This window comes from Cyclopterus lumpus, chromosome 11 (assembly GCF_009769545.1).
Source record: "Cyclopterus lumpus isolate fCycLum1 chromosome 11, fCycLum1.pri, whole genome shotgun sequence".
Classification (NCBI taxonomy): Eukaryota; Metazoa; Chordata; class Actinopteri; order Perciformes; family Cyclopteridae; genus Cyclopterus; species Cyclopterus lumpus.
The window spans coordinates 16,010,170-16,030,370 of record NC_046976.1 but is presented as its reverse complement, the minus strand read 5'-3'; the positions used below and the strand labels follow the sequence as shown (position 1 = coordinate 16,030,370).

Genomic DNA, 20,201 nt, shown 5'->3' with positions numbered 1-20,201 from the left:
TATTTAACTTGATGTTTGAGTTTATGTATTTTATTTGGATCATCTCCACCACCATGTTGGAATTGTTCAGCCTGCGACTGAAATATATTGTGCCGCGATACAAAAGGCAATTAAAGATCGAAGAGAACATTTGTGTTTCATCTCCCAGTTTCTTGTATCTAGACTTTATGCTAATGAGCGTCAAACATTCAAACATTCACATTTTAAATATTATTTGAGCAGTGAGTACAAAGGGGAATATTCAGTATTAAAGCAGCTGACTATAGATATTGGGTTGAATCTCATTCTGATTTCAGTCCAAGTTCTTCTCACAACTAGTGCATTGTTGTGTTGATCAGTTCTTTGACACATTTTGTAATAAATCCAACTTCTAACCCTAACAACAAAAAAAGTCTAATAAAAGATTAGAATCTAAAACTTAAGTATATAACATAAACAAAAAATAATCTTTGTCAAGGTGCAAGATTAGGTGCTTATTGTTCCTCAAAGGATGGAGTTGAGATAGCTCAGTTGTCACCATGTGACCTAAGTATGAAACCCAATTGCACAAAAACTGAGCAAACTCCACGTGTGAAGACCACAAGATGCGAGTGAAAGCAAAAAGATGAATGGACCTTCTTTTTGTTTATTGCGAAATAATGTTTTCGAGGTTGAAAAATAACTTTCACGCTCAATCTAAACATCAGTTTAATTAGGATAGTGTGCTTTGTATGTTATTGTAATGGAATCCGCCTGACAACAACATGTTGTGACGCATAGGTTACCAAAAATAATTTAAGGTAATCCTATCAAACTATCTCCAAGCACTGTGTCAAATAGACAACATGGCTTTCTAGCATCGTTCTGATGGAACATCAAGGAAGGAATGCAGATATTTTTTTTTAGAGTTAGAGGTTTATCTAATGATACAAAGTTAAACTCCTCAGCCTCAAGTTACAACTCAAGTTTCATCCTGAAAAACAAAGGAAACAATGCCATAAAGAACAGATTTATCTCAGTATCTCAACAAAAATGTCAAGTAAAGTTTCAGGAAGAATGGCAAGGATAGATTTGTGCAGGTGTTCATGTAATTGTGTCCTCCCCCTGTTAGTGACAGGCAGAGGGGCCTCCGCATTGTAATAACAGGTTGCCTATAATGTGAACTTCATAAAAGTCGCCAGATTTCACCTCGGGTAGGGCCGGAACGTGCTGTTATTTCCCTTCAAAATAAAGTGTATGAAATTGTCACTTTTTGGGGGGAAAAAAGAACTGATGAATTAAATTGATAAATTACAGATATGTAACTGTAAAAGTAAGCACATGTGAATTAATAAGTATCGTTAGTGAAATGTGTCATTCAGTAACAAGGCCCGTCATCAACTTAGTATATAATGAATATGATTATGTTTGGTTTAATGGGACTTTTACATGTATTATATTACCTGAATATATCTTGTTTAGTACAAATATGGTTTTTCAAAACAGGACTTGGATTTTGGTCATTATTAAAAAAATATTTCTAAAAATAAATAAAACAGGGCTGCACTTGTCACGTCATGTCAAGTTTCGGATATCTATTTTATTTTAGTCCAACATTGTTTACATGGTCCATATTTCCAGATGCTTCTGAATAATTTGCACGTTAGGAAAAATATATATGGGAATGTGTCTTCAAATTCTGCACACCAGATCACAGCGTTGCATTGATCTTTTATTTTGAAACGCGTAGCCGGAAGTCGCCTCCTCCCTGGCCACCTCTGCGCTGCACGCACAGCGCGCTCAGCAGCTGCACGCACGCTCTCACGTCGTCCAGTGTTTGACGGAGAAGGGAGAAAAAAAAACAACCCTCCTTGAGGTTTTGACTGTGAGAGCAGAACGTGTGCGGCGGTAATGGCTACCAGCGAGAGCGAGGAAGACAACAAATGAACCCCAGAGAAAAAGATTCAAAGGTGAGTCTGAAAAGATGACAACTCGCAGCGCAACAACCGCCGCACCTTCTCCGTCTGGACCGTTTGTCTCGTGCGCTGTGGGCTACCTGTCTGATTGGCTCGCAGGTGTGTTTTGAAAGGGAATCCGGTTGAACACACACACACACACACACACACACACACACACACTAGACAATAAGCGGTCCGGTGCTCCTTCACGACCCAACCTTCAGGACAATTTAAGATCCGGGGAGATATATATGTTTTTTTTCGTGTGAGGTTTGTCTGAATTCATACGTCTTCATCTCGGTCGGTTCGCGCGTGTGTCGACTGCGCTCGTGAGAGCTGGACTCTTTGTTCGCGTGTGTTAACGTGATTAGCTTAACGTTAGCTAACCAACGTCGTCGGTAGCTGACGGCGAGTCGCTCGGGACACACTGCCCGTTGGGTCTGTTAGCCAATCAGAGTGGAGGTCTAGCGAGCGAGCCGGACGTCCTTTTATCGCTTCGCATTCATTTATTTTTTTTTTTTTTTGGGAGATGTTTTCTCTTCCACCACCAAATCTGACGGTGTCAAAAGTATATTTGCGTTCACATTGTACCAAACAAAGTTTTAAAATCCGTCCACGCGCAGACAGTTTGTGAGTTTTGTTGCTGACTTGTGTTTTGGTTTATAGTTTTAATGACTAATTACTAACACGACTTTGCTGGTGTAGCTAGATGAAACCCAGTAATTTCACAACAAGTAGCTAATGCTGAATCCGACCAACGAGTCCATTAATCAGTTGGTCAATCGGCAGGAAATAACTTGACAGCAATTAATACATTTATAAAACACAACATTCTCTGTTTCCTGCTTGTCAGACGTGAATATGTGCTGCTATTCTGGGCATTAAAACTTAAAAGTCTTTGGACTTTGTACTTGCCACCTTGCACTAAATGATGCATTGATTAATCATTCAAAATAATTGAATCTAATGGCCTATAAAAAGAATAGCCTTAATATAAAGATGCCTGGCCTTTCATTTCTTTCACACCCACTCTTCATAAAGTACTTAAGTGTCTTCATCCGGTCGTACAGGCTGAATTTATTAGAATACCTGATTCATAAAAGCACCAGTATTGGCAGCACCAGTGGTATTTTCTGCTCTGACGGGTGTAACGGGATTATGTAACTCCACAATAAGGACGAGTGAGACTGATGGCAAACCTCTTTTGCGGCACAAGGCCTCAGTAGCATGCGCTGATACAGGGACATGAAGTCATAAACGACCTCTACAAGGTAGCATAATAACCCCGTCACAGATACCAGTTTGTGAGACTTGCTGTCACTCTAAGGTGTGGTTGGACATGCAGTGCTGACGATGTGCTGATAGTGTGTGTGCAAGGACTTGTATGTAGGTTCCCTCATTTAGTTGTTTTAGTGGTTGAGAGATTCCTGTTGCTACTGTTCTTATGTGATGTGCTCTGTTTTCATATTGGATAACAATGAGAGACACAAGAAGGGATGCTGTTGTGTTTATTTAGGGAAACAAGATTGTTTATGCTTCAGGGAGCAACGTCAATTATCTATCAGAATACCAAAGGCCTTTTTTACTCCGACATGTCAATCAAGTGGGCATTGTTGGCAGCTTGCTCTCTCTGGTCAAGAAACACTTTTTTATGAAAATGTCAAGAGGAGTGTTTAGATGTACCGAGGAGTTGGACACGTGGATCAGGATTTTAAGAGAAATTCACTGATTCTGAAAAAAGGGGAATTTATTTTGTGTTTGGGGAAAGATGTCAGGTTCACTGGCCCACGAGAGGGAGCAAAGGGGAAACAATGTGGGCTTTCAAGGGTGTTTCTAGACCCTGGAGGGAATGCTAAATATAGAAAAGACATGTAAAGGCTACTTGTTAACAAGTGATGCCCAAATAACAGAATTATGTCTCCTATAATTATATTATAAGATATATGATGGTAGCTTGGCTGAGGCTAATATAAGGCTTTGGCAGCCTGAATTACTTGGATTAAGTGGTTATATTTTGTAGCTTTTAATTTGTATCGTTTATTACCCTTTGTTTTGTTTGGGCATCAATCCTACACAAAGCTAATAGTACGTATGCATAAATGATAACTACTTTTGTTGCACGATATTTGTCCCAGAAATAATTGCGAGACCATTTTATGCTACTGATATAATGATTATATAATTGCACTAAAATGCAAGTACACCCTTTTTTTTTTTTTCAAACGGCAAGAAACGTTTCATTCTTGGAATGTAACAAAAATATTCTAAATAAATAAAACCAAAACAATAAATTGGATGCTGGCGTGACTGTAAACTTAACATTTTGTAAATCAACCAGTTATGGCCTACAGTGTGAGATAGGTCAATAGTAAACTTAACCCCGTGTTCTCTGTCCACAGTGAGGACTAGGATGGTAAGCAGCCAGCCGAAGTACGAGCTGATCCAGGAGGTGGGGCGTGGCAGTTACGGCGTGGTCTATGAGGCGGTAGTGAAGTGCACAGGGAGCCGGGTGGCGGTGAAGAAGATCCGCTGCCACTCTCCAGAGAATGTGGAGCTGGCACTGCGGGAGTTCTGGGCCCTCAGCAGCATCCAAAGCCAGCACCCAAACGTCATCCACCTGGAGGAGTGCATCCTGCAGCGGGACCAGCTGGCCCAGAGGATGAACCATGGCTCCAGCTCCCCGCTCTACCTGGAGGTGAGGAGACAGACTGGGTTGAGGGGGTGGGGGGCTTCCTGCAGTGTTGTTGCATTGGTGTTGAATGGTAAAGATGGTACACACAAGCTTAACAATAGTGTTAACGTCACCCAGCATTTAGGCTGCAAGTGGATATTGATTACTTCATTTATGTGGACGGACAAGTCCTGAATGCTTGATGTATTGAGTTCACTCTGAGTGTTATGCAACTTTTTGCACAGTTACTGTACTATTGAAGTGCGTACTCAACACTTCAGAGTAAAAGTCTTCCAGCAAAGACACTTGATAATGATTTTTTACTGTGAATTGTTGTGTGCTAGAAATGTCACTCAGGGAATCTTTTTTTTTTTTGTTGGCAGATAAGTGTTACACAAGTTAGATGACGGGTGTGTTGCAGCCTCATAAAAACACCTCCCCTCCATTGCAGGTGATGGTGGGGAGCAGGGATCCTGTTGTTGATTCTTTATTTATTTTTTGGTAAATTACCATTATCTGTCAATGTGTGCTAAATATATTAGATTACCTTTTTTAAATGGGCACCAATTAGAAATCAAGTATATTTATTTGTCCTTCAGAGTTCGACAAGGCCAACAGTTGATTGATGAATGAAAGTAAAATATCTATTATATTTTCCTTTTTACTGTGTGTCTTGTGGGCTTTCATAACTTTTTGATGGATACAAAGTAACACCAGCATGGAGCAGTTGCCGCTCTGTAATAAGGAGGAATAACCAGACTCTCAAGTACTGGAGAATTACAGTCTGTTGAATTGCCTAAATACCAAATACGTGTGAGACAAAACATCTCTCTGTATATAAATACTGACCACATGATACATAAGGGACAACAATAAATGATCTTACTGGAAATCATAAGCAACAGGTTTCATGTCAACCAATGTACATAATGATAATATGTATTATTAGTCTATCATCATTAGTGAGAATGAATATCAGTCCTTAGCTCGGCCGGCGGCCCAAACATAACCATAAGCCTCAATTCTAAAGTGCCCGTGGCGGTAAATCGGCTGCATCGGATCAGTTAATGTTATCTTATTATCTGCCTCACACAGTTGCCCCCTTACCCGAGACTGTTGTTCGCTTACACGCCTGCCAAAAGCAGATCTTGATAATATCTGTGTACTGGATCTTTGCTGGCAAGAAAATGGGGCCAAACATTCCTGTCCATGTTAGATTTGTTTTTGTAAGGAATTGGAAGAGCCCGTTTTGATTGACAGTGTATCATGATATCCTCTGACATATGTTTAGCCTATTTGTCCATCCACTACCCTCCGCTGTTGACATATTGCTGTTGGCAAAGATTACGTTTTAGATGATTCTTCTTCAATGTAGAGCTAATAGGTTAAATGTAAATTTACCCAGTAACTCAAAGTGAATCATCAGCATCGAGCTAGCTGTTGTGCGTAAACGAATATTGCCGTTATTAGCATGGGAGATTACAATTATGTAGACGGAAAGGATCAGCAGCACAAATATTGGCACTTGGAATAATGAACAAACAGTTGAACCCTGGTTTATATTCCTCTGCCTGTGCATGTGCGTGTGTGTGTGTGTGTGATACTGATGAGCATGAGCAGAAGAACTGGAAGTTTCTAGTCTGTTGGCCTCCGCGTTGCCCACAGTCGCATGCACATGTTGGCAGGTTAAAGTGTGTGTGTGTGTGGGGGGGGGGCAGGCTCCCCCTCCCTAGTCAACCTGTCTGCAGCCTGTCATGTCGCAATGCCTCCCTGCTGTCTGACGGCGGGCACACGGGCGCTCTGCCGGTGCCTGATTAGTCTCCCAGCAGGGGGGGGGGGGCTATTGTCAGGCCGCTCACTCACGTTTTCTGCAGCGCTAGCGTTGGACACTTTCCCAGAATGCCTTTATTCCTGCTCTCGCTCTGTAGTGTTCCAGTACGTGCTTACAGAAGAACAAATGATAATGGAGAGGAATTATCTGACCGCACCAACTGTGGGATGATTTGCATCCATTCTTTTTTTTTGGGGGTGGGGGTGGGGGGTGGGGGGGGGGGTAGTGGTTTCTTTGGCTAGTGGCATGTCGGAAAACAATTTTTCAGCCATTTGTTTACAGCAGGGGATTCCTATTGTACACTATTCAGAGCATTTGTGTTGCCTGTGAGGCAGTTGGCGACACACGCCTTGATGCGTGGGTTAGCCAGCCTCAACTGACACTCTTCAACCAACAGTTCATCTACTTCAACTATTTACAGTGAAAACACTTCTTTCTCTGGTACTTTGTCTTCAACCGACGTACATCTCGTACTCTACAGCGTACGCTTCCACTTGTTACGCATTGACTCCTTTTAATTGCCTTCTTCTCTTCCTCTTCAATTGAGACATCATCTGCATTCATCTCTGTGGGCCTTTTACACACGAGGAGTGTGACGTATCAACAACACGAAAATGCAGAAGCAACCGTGTGAATACAAACCGTATATTGATTTGTGAAATGGCTCAAACGAAATGCCTTCCAGATATCTGTCACCGCCACTTAAATTTTCAATGTAAACATGGAGGGATGGAGGTTGGTCCCCGGCGGCAATGAGAGGGCGGGAACCTTAACTCTTCATCTGAGATATTCAAGGAACGCATCCCGTTTAATCTTAATTTAATGTGAGATGGATGAAACGGGTTTGTGGTCCGCTGTCAAAAAGGTGGATTAAATGAAGCCACTTCGCGCAGCCGGTATTAAAGATGAGAGGCCTCTCGCACCGCTTCGGTTTAAAAAGAATGTCCCGTAGAGGACGGTGAGAAACAAAATGTTATGAATACAAAGCGAGAGCATCCTCGCTTCATGAGTGACATTTTCTCCTCCTCGCCCTGCAGAGCTGTTTCACACCATCAATGATCATGTCAGCTCCACCAGACCTAAGTGATATAATCAATTTGGTTGTGCTTGTTGCAGCTTTTGTCTGTTGTGTTTTGAGCTAATGCTTTGCTTTCATTTCCAGTTGATGCAGATCTCACACAGCTTCTTGCTCAATAGATTAATTTTTAGTCTCGCATGTCAATTCTCTTTTTGCAGTGTTCAACAAAGTTAGCAGTAAGAGATTTTTCTTCAAGGTTGAAAGCAAAATGAACTGACACTATTTCCTATAGGCTCCCTCAGCTTAGTTGTTGACTGATAATACTGCTTACCAGAATATCTTTAGCCCCGATAATTGAAGCATACATTTCTGATGCCAGCATACCAACATGTGCAGCAATGTAGAGGCGGACCGTCCCATCACCGGTGGTCTCATGTTGACTACGTTTTTTTTCTTCTTTTTCTCCCGCAGCTGGTGGAGACGTCTCTGAAGGGCGAGATCACATTCGACCCGTGCTGTGCCTACTACTTGTGGTTCGTCATGGACTTCTGCGACGGGGGAGACATGAACGCCTACCTGCTGTCCCGCAAGCCCAGCCGCAAGACCAACACCAGCTTCATGCTGCAGCTGGGCAGCGCCCTGGCCTTCCTTCACCGCAACCAGATCATACACCGCGACCTCAAACCGGACAACATCCTCATCTCCCAGGCCTGCACGCCGGCGGGTTCTTCCGAGCCCACCCTCAAAGTGGCCGACTTCGGCCTGAGCAAGGTCTGCTCCACCTCTGGGCTCAACCCAGAGGAGCCGGCCAGCATCAACAAGTGCTTCCTGTCCACGGCATGCGGAACGGACTTCTACATGGCCCCGGAGGTGTGGGAGGGCCACTACACGGCCAAAGCGGACATCTTCGCCCTGGGAGTGATCATCTGGGCCATGGTGGAGCGCATCACCTTTGTGGACGTGGAGACTCAGAAGGAGCTGCTGGGGAGCTACGTGCAGCAGGGCTCAGAGATTGTACCCTTAGGGGAGGCCCTGTTGGAGAACCCGAAGATGGAGCTGCTGATCCCCGCCAGGAAAAAGAGCATGAACAGCCACATGAAGCAGCTGATCAGGGAGATGCTGTCGGCCAACCCTCAGGAACGGCCCGACGCCTTTGAACTGGAGCTCAGACTGGTCCGCATCGCCTGCAGAGAGCTGGACTGGGACACGTGATGGACGAGCAAACGGCACCACAGACTCACGCATATGTACACATCTCATTAGCTACTCTTAACCTAGATCACATAACGGGGGGGGGAGAGATTAATGTTTTTTTTAAACGATTCGAGTCGTCCCTGTTTGTGTCATGGCTTAACTTCATTCACTGTCCAGGCACATGCAGTCCTCTACGAGCTGCGTCTTTTATACTGGAGGGGAAGAGGTTTGACACCCGCCGCTGCTGCCGCTGCTCCAAATGGCAGCTTAGTCTCAGGCTAATCACATCACAGCTTCCTCTTCCTCCTCACAGAATCACTCGAGCGTGCTCGAGGAGCAAAATGACCCCCAAAACGTTCCGGATTCAATGAGAAGAGAAAGTCAAAAAGAGAAAAAAACGGAGACGGTTTGTCTACAAATACCATCCTGGACCCGGTGCTAACTTGTTACTAAATGCAATACGAGACATTATCCTGTGATCATTACGGCGTACATTTATCCAAAAGGGCCGACATTAAAAACACAATCGCGTCAAAGCGTTGAACGTTGGAAGGCGGTTAATTTAGGAGGAGAGCTTAAACGATAATACTGCTTTATTACAACTTGGTTGTTTTCATAGTTTTAGCCATAGTTACTATTATTAATCACCTATTCCAACAATCGACTCGTTGGGAAAGAAAACCCTTTAATTCACTGAGTAAGATGTAGAAACATGCTGGCTCTACGCGTTGTTTACACAGCTGTCTCTCTCTCTCTCTCTCCCTCTCTCTCTCTGACAATCTCCAAAAAAAACAGCCAGCTCAGCCAATCACCGGTATATTTTTCTTACATTGTACCGACAAACACCTTCTAATATTTAGTCGGTTACCGTGGATTTTGCTTGCTGATAAGACGCCTGTCGCTGGCACCTTTTTTCTTATCTGTAGCTAATGTTATCTAATTAGCATCAACACTGTGAGTTGGTTGAAAACTCTGTCACTTTTTGTCACTTGTGAGGGATTATTACCAACATTCCTTCTGCTGCACTTATTTTCCTTTTCGGCTCCAAATAAACTTGCCCCATTGTTGATAGAAATAATGTGAAAACAATACCAAAGTTGTAATAAACCACAGTTATCCCCGTTAATCAAGAAAATCCCAAACGACCGAGCCGCGTGCGACAATAAAGCGAGCAGATTGTCCTCAGTGACTCCCCCACACGTGGCAAACACATCTCTATGTTGCCTAAACATAAATTTAATTATCTCAAGGTTGAGCTGCAGTGACATGAATATTCACAATTGAGTCGATTTAGACCTGAATGAGTATTAAAAAGAAAAAAGGTGAGTGAATCTCCCTGAAAGCACTTATTTAGTTCTTATATTTATTCCTCATAACTACCTGCTGCATTATACGGAGAGGCTCTGCAAGGCTGGATTCGGTGTGATAACTGCATCGGTGTTTGTTTACCAGGCGAACACAATGTCAGCCAACAGTCTACTTATGCATGCGGTGTCTCTCACCTTCAGGGAAGAAGCGAGAGAAGATGCCAGCGCACACAATACTCGACGAGCCAGAAGATCTCTGCTTTTTTTTTTTTTAAACCGTTTGGATACATAATACTGTTGTGTTTAACTTGATCTCCTCTCACTGTCACCGCTCCTCGTTTCCTTGCGTTGGCTCTGGATGTTTTAGTAATCCCTTTCTTCATGCTTCCGACAGGCTAATTCTAAGCCTATTAAGTTGTTGCAGCAACTTGGCAGAGGATCACGCTCGGGACCTCTTTTGCCTTTTTTTTCTCCAGGGCGTATATAATTTGTGCACTTAAACTAATTTTTACAGGAACATGTGAAAACCAAAACAATCCTGGCCGTCTTTACTGCGAAGGAAAAATTCAATTAATTTTCTTTCTTGTGGCCAATATTTACGTTATTTTTTTTATTTGCCTTATTTCTGAAATTCACCTGCTTTGAGTGGCCTCATCGACGTCACACTCTGACACAGATTTTGGCAGAAGTTGTGCTCGAGACGCGTCCGCTTTGATATGAATATCAATACCACAAATCAGTATTTAACCCCCCGTCTTCACTGCAGGGCATCAACGCTGCTTCGGACGATGTAGCGTTCAATCAAGACTGCAGTGTTTGTTTGTTTTTTTCTTTTTCTGTTTCACGAGCAGCAAAGTTTGGACCCAAAATAGATCACCCATAATCGCGGAGCTCCTAGCAGAGCGGAGGGTGATGGGTAGAGTCATTTCCGGCCAGACCGCTTCCTTCGACCACCCTTCTAGACGAGAGCGGGTGGGAGATGTTTGGTTTCCTGTGTGAGACGTTTGCCAAACCCTTTGGTTTGTTGTATAGAATGATTTTGCACATGTGTAAATACTGTACAGGGTCAACGTTTGACTGGGTGTGCTCTGTTTAAAACAGCCGGACTTGTTTTTCCTTCAGCTCTTAACTCTGCTCCGGTGATGGAAGAGATGTGATCAATACTGTCGGTGTGGTTTTTAATTTGCCTATTGTTTGTGTATTTGTGTAAGCAAAGCTGGTATGCAAAGTGGGTCAAATCTGGACATGGATCAACCCTCACCCCCTTACCAGCCCTGATCCAGGACCACCAAACAGCTGTGATATCTGCCTGAACTCGGAACACCCTGTGCAGCATGCAATCGAGAGGCCGCTTCCCCCTTTTTTATTCAGTATTCTTGCTATTGCAGTTTCTGACCACCAGTGGCAGCAATGAGCACAATGAAATAAGAAAGAAATTTACACTTTTATTGATCCCAGTGGGGAAATTATTCTCTGCATTGGACCCATCCTTAGTTATTAAGGAGCAGTGAAGCGCCCGGGGAGCAACTGGGGGTTCAGTGTCTTGCTCAAGGACACTTCAACATGCAAACTATGGGGAGAGCGGGGATCGAACCGGGTACCATTTTAATAAAAAGAGCCTTTTCATGGTGTGGAGTAAATTATGGTTTTGTTTCTTTGCGCAAATTAACTCATTTTGTCAGTTGCTTAGAAGATTGCCTATCTTAACTTCCAGGAGATAGACGTACGATGTGGTACCCAATACGACTCCTGGATCAGGGCTACTCTCTCACCATAATAAAATATAAATAATAAAATGATGTATTAGATAAAGACCCCCTGGAATCACGCCAGACAATAAACCCAACACACATTCTTCTTTCACTCTTTTGTATGAACAATGTTTTGCTCTTGTGTCATTGTAACATATTTTGAAGAGATTAAATGAAGTTTATCAAAAGCGGTGTGAATATCATGTCGGTTACTGTGGAATTGATCTGTAATAAAAATGGATTAAACATAATGGAATTGCTTTGAGAAACGGAGCCTGCAAATGGCTTTAAAACGGTCCATTTCCTCCTCAGCTCATTTCCTCTGCGGTCCTGCGCCGCATCACAGGTAATTGCTCTGATTCAATCCACCTGATGGCCCGGACGTTAAAGACGCCGCGTTGGCCCGAGTGCTTCCAGCCGGACTGTGGTGTATGTACTGAAGACGTTGCGTCATGTGGAACCAAGGTAAGCTGGAGCAGATGTTGACGTCAACAAAAGGCTGAACGATGACGTTCTCCCCGTTTCATCTCACGCAGCTTGCAGTCAGTCCCTTGATGGGATGACCAGCGACAACGCGGGGACATTAAAGGTGTGCCCATACCTTCTTTTTGATAACTTTGCATAATGTGCATGGAGGATCTGAAGACTAATGCATTCCTTCCCCCTTGATCTCGGCCACAGAGGTCAACGCTTCAGATTCTGCCCTGCACGGTGTCTCAGCTGCTCTCTGCTTCTCAAGGCAGCAATGACGCCTTCACAATCTGTAACTGGGAACTCAACCAGGTATGAGTAGCAATAAACAAATGAATAGAAAATCGACACTCCGAAGAGGAATTACCTTCCAAATGAACGTCTGTTTTATAAAGTCCCTCTTCGCCGCATGTTGACGCTCCGTTGCGAGGTTTAATGAAACGGGAAAAAATAAACTAATCCCATTCCACAAAGTGTTTCCCAGCCATTCCGGCGAGCAACACACCAAGGCCCCGACGCACCTGAATGGAACAGGGCCGTAATTAATGTAATTAATTACACCTGTGTTTACCCTGCAGAGGTGTGCCAAAAACAAAAAATGCTCCAGTGAAAAAATAAATAAATAAAAAGGCCCATGGTGCCACGGGGCAGAGGTATTGACTTCAGCCGCATCCCTTGGACTCAAGTCAAGACGTGCAAGTGGAATAAGAATAAGTCACATGCTTAGGTGAAAGGTCGTCGGCGAAGTCGAGACAGTTTATCTTCGAGGGCCCCTTTTCAATGTCTGTGAAATGGTGTTTTTGAATGTGTGCAGCGTGTTGAATCAACTCCCATTTTTTTTTTTTTTTAAACCAATCAGACAGACAATCATGTTGTGCAATGAGGAAGGCAACGTGCGTTGGTCAGTGCTTTGAAGACCACGTGGATGTGCTCAGAAATTATTCTCCGTTATTTAATGAGCAAATTGGCATATTCCATCTTGCTGATGAAGATCGTGTGTTGACGCTTTAGGGCACGACTAAATGGATCTTGAGGAGAGAGATTTTTAAAAAAAATGTCCAAGATCAAGAATGGACTAAAATAATGACTTGAAACACAGTTGAGGACTTGGGACATGACTTGTAGATCTTGACCCAGAGAGTGACAATAAAACCTTGTGCCCCCCCCCTCCCCCCTCTCGATATCTGGACTCTCTCCAGATGTTTACAGAGAGGATGTGAAAATGGCGTTTTTGGTCCGAGTAAATTCTCTCGCGGTTCCTCTCGCTTACAGGTCTCCGTCGTCGGCGTCGTCGTCGGCGTGGCTCCCTTTGTGACGAACATCCAGTTCTCCGTGGATGACATGACCGGTCCACCATTCAACGTGAAGCAGTGGGTCAACACGGAGGCCAGTAGCTTCAGCATTAGCAGCAGCATTATCCGTCTAGAAAACAAACCACACTGTTTTAATAAACGCTACGTTTCCAACTCCGTTCACAGGACTGCGCGCCGACGACGTCGGCCTCTCCGGGAGCGTACGTGAAGGTCATTGGAAGCCTACGCAGTTTCAATGCAAGTAACGCAGACACCATTTTAATTTTATTTTGAGAGATGATGGGCTTTAAATAAAGGTGTGAGCATTGAATCTTGGATCTTTTATGTTGCATCAGGGTCAAAGGTCATTGCTGGCAATGAAGAGCCGACGTATCAAGGACCTGAACGAGATCACGTCCCACATGTTGGACGTGGTGCATGCCCATAAGCAGCATTTTGGAAAGGTACACAAGCTTTTGACCAGTCACACTAATTCTAATCTTTTGTACCACAAACCTGGCATTTTGACTCAAAACTAAATTAATTGAGCAGAAGTTTGACTCTGAAACCCAGATCCATTAGTTTAAAAGTGGCCTGATTTTTGTTCTGTGTGCCCTCAACACTTGTAATACTGCAAAAAAACACTTTATTTGGGATTTTTCTCCGTCTGTTATGTTGTTCAGGTATTTGATGTGAATATGAATATCACTGCTGCCTCGCCGTCTGGACGAGTCCTCAAGCAGAGCGGTGACGGGCATCTTAAAGTCCCCTTACCACATGGTTTGACCACCCTCCAGGGTCAGGTATGTTAGCAATGGGGATATTTATGGAAACTTATGTTTTCCTTTTTTATGTTTCTACGCTGCTGAAACAAGAGATGTAAGATGTTGATGTTTTAATTCTAATGATAAAGCAGGACAAAGTAAACATTGTGACAACTGCTCTTTTTATAAAGATTGTTTTGTATGTAGCAATAACAAGAACATATGTCATGACATGAAGCGCATCTTGTTAATTTGTTGTTGGCGTCTTGTTTTCATGTTGAGTATTTTTTTTTTTGGTCACAGTGGCAGTCGTGAATTACAGCTGCTTATTACCGCTTCCATGACAACACAATCAGTTATTCATGGCATCGTGAGGGGAATGACCGTAGAGATCATCACGTTGCAGTTGATATCGCATTATTTACAAATGATTGCAATACTACTAATGACGACACCGCATTTGTTTATTGCATTTGGAAGACTCTCCAGAAAACGCCCTCACCGTGGACTCTTTTCAGTATGAGTCCATGATGAAGCCGCTACACGGGGAGGTGTTCCTAAAGTAACCACGGCGTCGTTGTCGACAGGGCGTGGAGAGTAAACATCTCGATTCCCATTCAAGGTGTTGACCGCACTCAGGAGGTTCTCCGTGTGCGACGCGGGCATCGGTTTCCAGGAACTGCAGACGCAGCTGGACCACTTCAGTCCGAGAGACATCAGGTGCATCTCGACCTCGTAACTCTTGTGCTGGTCGACCACACGCACACATTTAACGCACGGTGGATGAGAATGAAATGCTTAAAGCCGCCCCTCCCGTCTCTCTTCCTGCACAGAACGGCCTTGACCTTTCTGACCGATGAAGGTCACGCCTTCTGTACCATCGATGAGCATCATTTCAAGTCGACGGAATATTAGCGGTCGGCCGGGGAGCTCGTGAAACGTCAACGTCCTGGATCGAGATGAACTCACTACCCACATGTTTATGGAGACATGAATCCTAAATGTTTTGGTTATATTTAGTTGGTTATGACGTGATGTAGCAGACAGCTTTGTCTGTATAACTCTGTATATTTAGGACAGATTACAAAACTGTTACATGGTTTAATAGTGTATCATTTATTGCCTGTATGTATTGCTCAGGCTTCTTATGTTTGACTGTACATATTTTTTGTTTTTAATGTCTGTTCTGAATTTGTGGGTACCTTGCATTTTGATGCTGTATATAAAGAATGACGTTCAAGGTTAGTCTCGTGCCCTCTTTATTTAAGATTCGTTCCTTTTTTTTTTTTTTTAAGAACTACAGTCCCCATGTTCGTCAACAACAACTCACCAGCGTTTGCATGTCGTGTAGACAATTACAGCTCTTGAACATGACTTTAAACCCAGTAATTACTGTAAAAGCATTCGCAAGCTTATGGGCAAGAGACCTATATCCATATCACGCTACCTCGACGATGCCAAAAACACGATACCTACAATTGTGGGTTTGGGACTTAAATTAAAAAGAAAAAGCTTTGTTGTATTACTTTAGGGAAGCAAATCAGACTCAGAAATACTTCACAAGAACAACTTTTACAATAAACTGTTTAGTGGACCGTTCAGCTCCTCAATTTGAAGTTTGAATTCTACTTTTTGCACAAGTCACGTATTCAATGCTGCTCTTCTTCAAGGGAAAGCCACAGTTACGTGTGCTGAGTCCAGTGTGTAGTTCCCCCCCTCCCTTATTTCAATTCAGCTACTGCTTCGTTAATTGGATTATTTTTCAACAGCGAGCAAATTAAATCTCACAAAGAGACTAATACATAATATTTGGGTGTCAATGTGGGGATTCAATGCAAGCGATGCAGTTGACGGGACACACTCAGACTAGATGGTTTTTCAGCAGTCTGTTTACGTAGTTTTCCTAATAATGGCTTGTTTTCTCAATATGAGCTGTTTATGCAACTCACACGGGTTCCCCTAGAGACCTGGATTGAGAAATAATATAGGTCACGGAAATGAGCTGTAAGCAGAATTAGGGACACAGAGTCCTAACAGTAACTCATTATAGCAGCCGGGCGTACCGCCGTTAAACTTGAAACTTTGTTATATATGAAGATTAATGTGATTAATGGTGTCTATAAATGTCTTAGAGGACATTGTCAAACCGTCCTAAATTATGCTCCGAGTGATATTGGCGCTGCTAATTATTATATTTCCGCGAAGGAGACGTTACAATAGCAGTTCTGCGAAGCATGCAACTGACTAATCAGACCGGTTTTGCAGCATTGTAGACAGTTCGGCTGCCAGTTCACCAGCCAGTTCATCACGGTCTCTGGGCTGCACCCATTCTCAAATAGTTATGTTCATATTTTAAAGAGAATTCTAATTATTTTGGCTAACAAGCAATGTATTGAAGAAATGCCATTTTCCTGTGGCATAAAGCTGCTTTATGGTCCACATCAAGCACTCTCGCAGCTGTGTAGCTGTGTGGCCGTGTGTGTGTGTGTGTGTGTGTGTGTGTACCATTTTAATTTTCTATGGAAGTGAAACTGACTATTACACATCACAGCAGGGCCTGGCTTACTGGGCTGAACACGACCAGCCAGACGGCCGTGATTCTGTGGCTGACACTGACGTCTGTCCTCCCCGTGGAGAAGCCTTTTGTCATTTGTTTGCAGATGCAATTTATTTTCCAATACACCAGCACTGGTGTGCATTTTAAGAAGGAAAAAAAAAGTGTTTTAATATCCACTACCATTATAAAAGACATCTGTATGCGAAGCTCCCAGTTACTCTGCATTAAATGCATACTAATTAGCAAGCTGAGAGTCATCAACATGGCAAAAGTAGTAGAAAAATATTAATTGTTTGCTACATTGAAACTATTTAATTTTAAGTCACTGCTATTAATTAAAAAAAAATATATATATATATATATATACACACAAGCCATATGGGTTGCACAGCATCTGAAGCCCCTCCCTTCTTTTTATTATTATTATTCTTGAAACAACTACTTTCTGCATGTACATAAATGAGTGAAACTCTATGAATGCCTTCCAGGTTAAAAACATGTTTTTGATGCACGTGTTGAAATAAAGATGCTGAATGTGAAGGGAACAATCCGACTTTCAAATTGGTTTCGTTTTTTTGCAATTCAACAGCCAATTCATGTCTACTCCGACCGCCAGGTGGATTTGTTAGTCATTGGTCAAACAACGTGGAAACGAATGAAAACCAGGGCAGGGGAAGCTCCTCCAGGACTTCACCTGGATGTGATGAGGAGCCGAGCTCGTGGAGGTGAGCTTAATTACCTCCTGTTCGTCAAACGCAGAGCCGACCTCGGCCGTGAACCGAGCGGCCTGACCTCGCAGAGGCCGGACGCGTGCCGAGGGCCCTGCGGGGCCAAAGTGAATCATCAGGAAGATCAGTGGACAGCGTACTTCATTTACAGTTTTTATATGAACTAGCAAACTGAATTAAGAGCTAGAAAAGGGCAGATCTCCACCAGGTGCGTCTGCACCGACTACCGCCGTCATCTTCGATTGAATGAATACAAACAGTCAGTCTTGACCGAGAGCACCAGATGTGAAAAATGCTAATTTTTTTGAAAATTACAGAACATTATCGTTAAAACAACGATTTCTAGCCACTCGTCCAGGTTGTTTTTACGTAAATTCACCGTAAAAGTGAAATGTAAGTTTCTGCACGATGGTCATTTTCGGAGGCTTTTGCACACCCCCCTCGATGAAAAGAATTTTAAAAAATGAAGTCGAAGCACTCAGTCATGTCTCCCCGTGTGACGCTCTGCCCCGCCCTGATTGTTTTCACCTGTCCTTCATTAGCCACGCTGCCACCTGTCCCTCGTTACCGGCCTCCTCTCATTGTGGGTTTAGTCTGCGCGCTCCCCTTTGTCTGGGCCAGTTTGTCTTCTCGGTGTCAGCCGTAAGCGCTGTGGGTTTCCCCCCCTTCTTTGTGTCATTTTAGATCATGCTTTAGTTTCTTGGACTCTTCTCTTTGTTTTTTGGGCAGTTGTTTCCGATCCCTGTTTTGTATTTTTACTTTAAACTGTCTGTTGAATGTAATATTGAGTCCTCTTTCTGCTGGCATCCCTGATATAATCATATTGGCATATTACCTGTCATCTCTCCTGCTCTTCTCAAACTCCTCTCTATTGTCCATAATAGTGTCATAATAAAGACATGAATGAAAATGGGCTTAGGCCCTGGAGTGTCTCTCTTTATTTTTTTATTTTTTTTCAGCACATGGGGCTTTCCTGGGCCGAATATGCCTGAAACCACACGAGCCCCAGCAGGTTAAACTCCACCATGTTGTTCAGGGCGTCGACGTTCTCAGGGAAAAAGCCCAGAGCCAAAGCGGCGCCGCACCAGGGGAGCTGAAGGCAGGGAGGCGGAGCTGGGAGGCCTGCTGGGATAGCCTGACGAGCCAGATAGACGTCTTTGTTTGCTGCTGTTGGTTCTCAGCAGGGTGTTTATAAAAAAAAGTCTGTATTGAAAGAAAGCCAAAACTCCTGAATGTGAGCAGCTTCAAACTCCAGACGCATTTGCAAAAAGAAAAAAAAAAAAAAGCATTTCTTTGGATCTGACAAAGCTGAAGATTGACAGCCGTAGATGTATTAATAATTCATAGCTTGAGACAGAGGGAGGAGGGGGGGGGGTAGATCCAGAAAAGCAAAATCCAAAGTCCAACAAATGAGAATAAACAGTTAGGCTTTAAGAATCCAAATGTGAATCCAGGCTTGTAGGACAACCTGGATAGTATTTAATTCCTCCTAATACATGTGGAATAAGACTCTTCTGGATAAGAGTACAAAACCTGACCGAGCCGACCTGGACATCCAGAGGAGCTCCGGTGTGTCTTCGGCGAGGAAGAGGGAAGTCATCAATCCAGTTCCATTTTCTTTTTTCTCATTCGTTGTGGCTCTTCTGGCCACCTGACGTTCACCTTTTTAACCTCTGTTTTGGTGACCACTAACTCTGAGAGTTTTTGGGGCTAAAAGAGGCTAAAAAGTGCTGACTCGGGTGATTATTCTGTCAGATTCTGGGCAACGCACTTTATATTACTCAGGGTCATTTATGCCATTTCACGGCGGATATTAGAGACATATTTGTATCGGTTTTTCATGCATTTTGTGGATGCGTTGAGATTCAGCCCTCAGTGCGAAGAAATCTAATAAATACTGTTTCTTTGATGATTGAGCAAAGGAGAACAATAAATGTCTCACTTCTTATTACGCCTGACATTCGATGCTGTAACTGATATCTCACTGCAGTCTGTTTCATGGATTTACAGCAGTACACCCTGTACTATAGTCGCTTATACATCAGGTTTGACTGCACTGCACATTTTGTATGAATTCTTCTTTTCTGTGAATAATATTTGGTCAGCATGCTTATTTACTCGTGAAAAAAACGGGAATAAAATGTCACAAGCCTGGAAAAGGAGTAGTCGACGTACCTGTAATAGACTGTGACAAGGCTACGAACTGTGGGTGAGCATTGTCTTCAAAGGAGCTCAATAAAGACACCCGTATTTGTGACAGTAAAATCAATGTTCTTTTTTCTCTCCTTCTCTATTTTTATACCAGAATGTGGCTTTTCTAAGCAAGTGCCATTGTCAGATATTTATGAAACGCTTGGAGTGAGAGGGCTTTAATTGATATGACTGTTATTAGAATTCATCTGTGCTTGATATTTGTATAATAAACTATAATCCATACCTCTCACTTGGCTGTGTGTGAAATGATGTGCAGGAGGATTAGCGGGTCCCTGGAGAAATCTCCCACTGAGCTTACTTCACTTTCATGTATTCACTTTTGTCTGCATGCCGCTAACGGTCCTATGGTAAAAATAATAAATAATACCCCCCCAAAAAAACCTTGAGAGTGCTAATTAAGTGTTTTGTTTTTTTTGCAAAATGATTTTGATAGCATGTCTCTGGCACATGTTAAATGTGTCATTTTCTCACCGTGTTGATGAAAATA

The 20,201-nt window shown here is 43.1% G+C and overlaps 2 protein-coding genes across 3 annotated transcripts; both read left to right on the top strand.

Moving 5' to 3' along the window:
• Positions 1-1,714: 1,714 nt before the first annotated feature.
• pdik1l (PDLIM1 interacting kinase 1 like) lies at positions 1,715-11,460 on the top strand. 2 transcript variants are annotated; one of them, XM_034545152.1, is made up of 3 exons: positions 1,715-1,928; positions 4,316-4,611; positions 7,908-11,460. In XM_034545152.1, exons 2-3 carry the CDS (start codon positions 4,327-4,329, stop codon positions 8,646-8,648), a joined length of 1,026 nt encoding a protein of 341 aa, XP_034401043.1. In that variant the 5' UTR covers positions 1,715-1,928; positions 4,316-4,326; the 3' UTR covers positions 8,649-11,460. The 2 variants fall into 2 exon arrangements, with proteins under 2 accessions (XP_034401043.1, XP_034401042.1); XM_034545151.1 differs by having other exon boundaries at positions 1,926-2,033.
• Positions 11,461-12,027: 567 nt separating this feature from the next.
• Positions 12,028-15,455, top strand: LOC117739261 (replication protein A 32 kDa subunit-like). Its single transcript, XM_034545562.1, has 9 exons — positions 12,028-12,153; positions 12,225-12,277; positions 12,370-12,471; positions 13,432-13,545; positions 13,638-13,709; positions 13,808-13,915; positions 14,135-14,254; positions 14,838-14,935; positions 15,049-15,455. The coding sequence occupies exons 1-9, from the start codon at positions 12,141-12,143 to the stop codon at positions 15,128-15,130; spliced, it is 762 nt and encodes a 253-aa protein (XP_034401453.1). The 5' UTR covers positions 12,028-12,140; the 3' UTR covers positions 15,131-15,455.
• The last annotated feature ends 4,746 nt before the right edge of the window (positions 15,456-20,201 follow it).

What these genes read in the sequence shown, in the direction of transcription:
- pdik1l (XM_034545151.1), top strand. Translation starts at nt 1,943, where the DNA reads ATGACAACTCGCAGCGCAACAACCGCCGCACCTTCTCCGTCTGGACCG. An exon ending in CCTGTCTGATTGGCTCGCAG is followed by an intron (nt 2,034 to 4,315) that starts GTGTGTTTTGAA and finishes CTCTGTCCACAG; the next exon opens with TGAGGACTAGGATGGTAAGC. An exon ending in GCTCCCCGCTCTACCTGGAG is followed by an intron (nt 4,612 to 7,907) that starts GTGAGGAGACAG and finishes TTTCTCCCGCAG; the next exon opens with CTGGTGGAGACGTCTCTGAA.
- LOC117739261 (XM_034545562.1), top strand. An exon ending in ATAAGCAGCATTTTGGAAAG is followed by an intron (nt 13,916 to 14,134) that starts GTACACAAGCTT and finishes TATGTTGTTCAG; the next exon opens with GTATTTGATGTGAATATGAA. An exon ending in TGACCACCCTCCAGGGTCAG is followed by an intron (nt 14,255 to 14,837) that starts GTATGTTAGCAA and finishes TTCCCATTCAAG; the next exon opens with GTGTTGACCGCACTCAGGAG.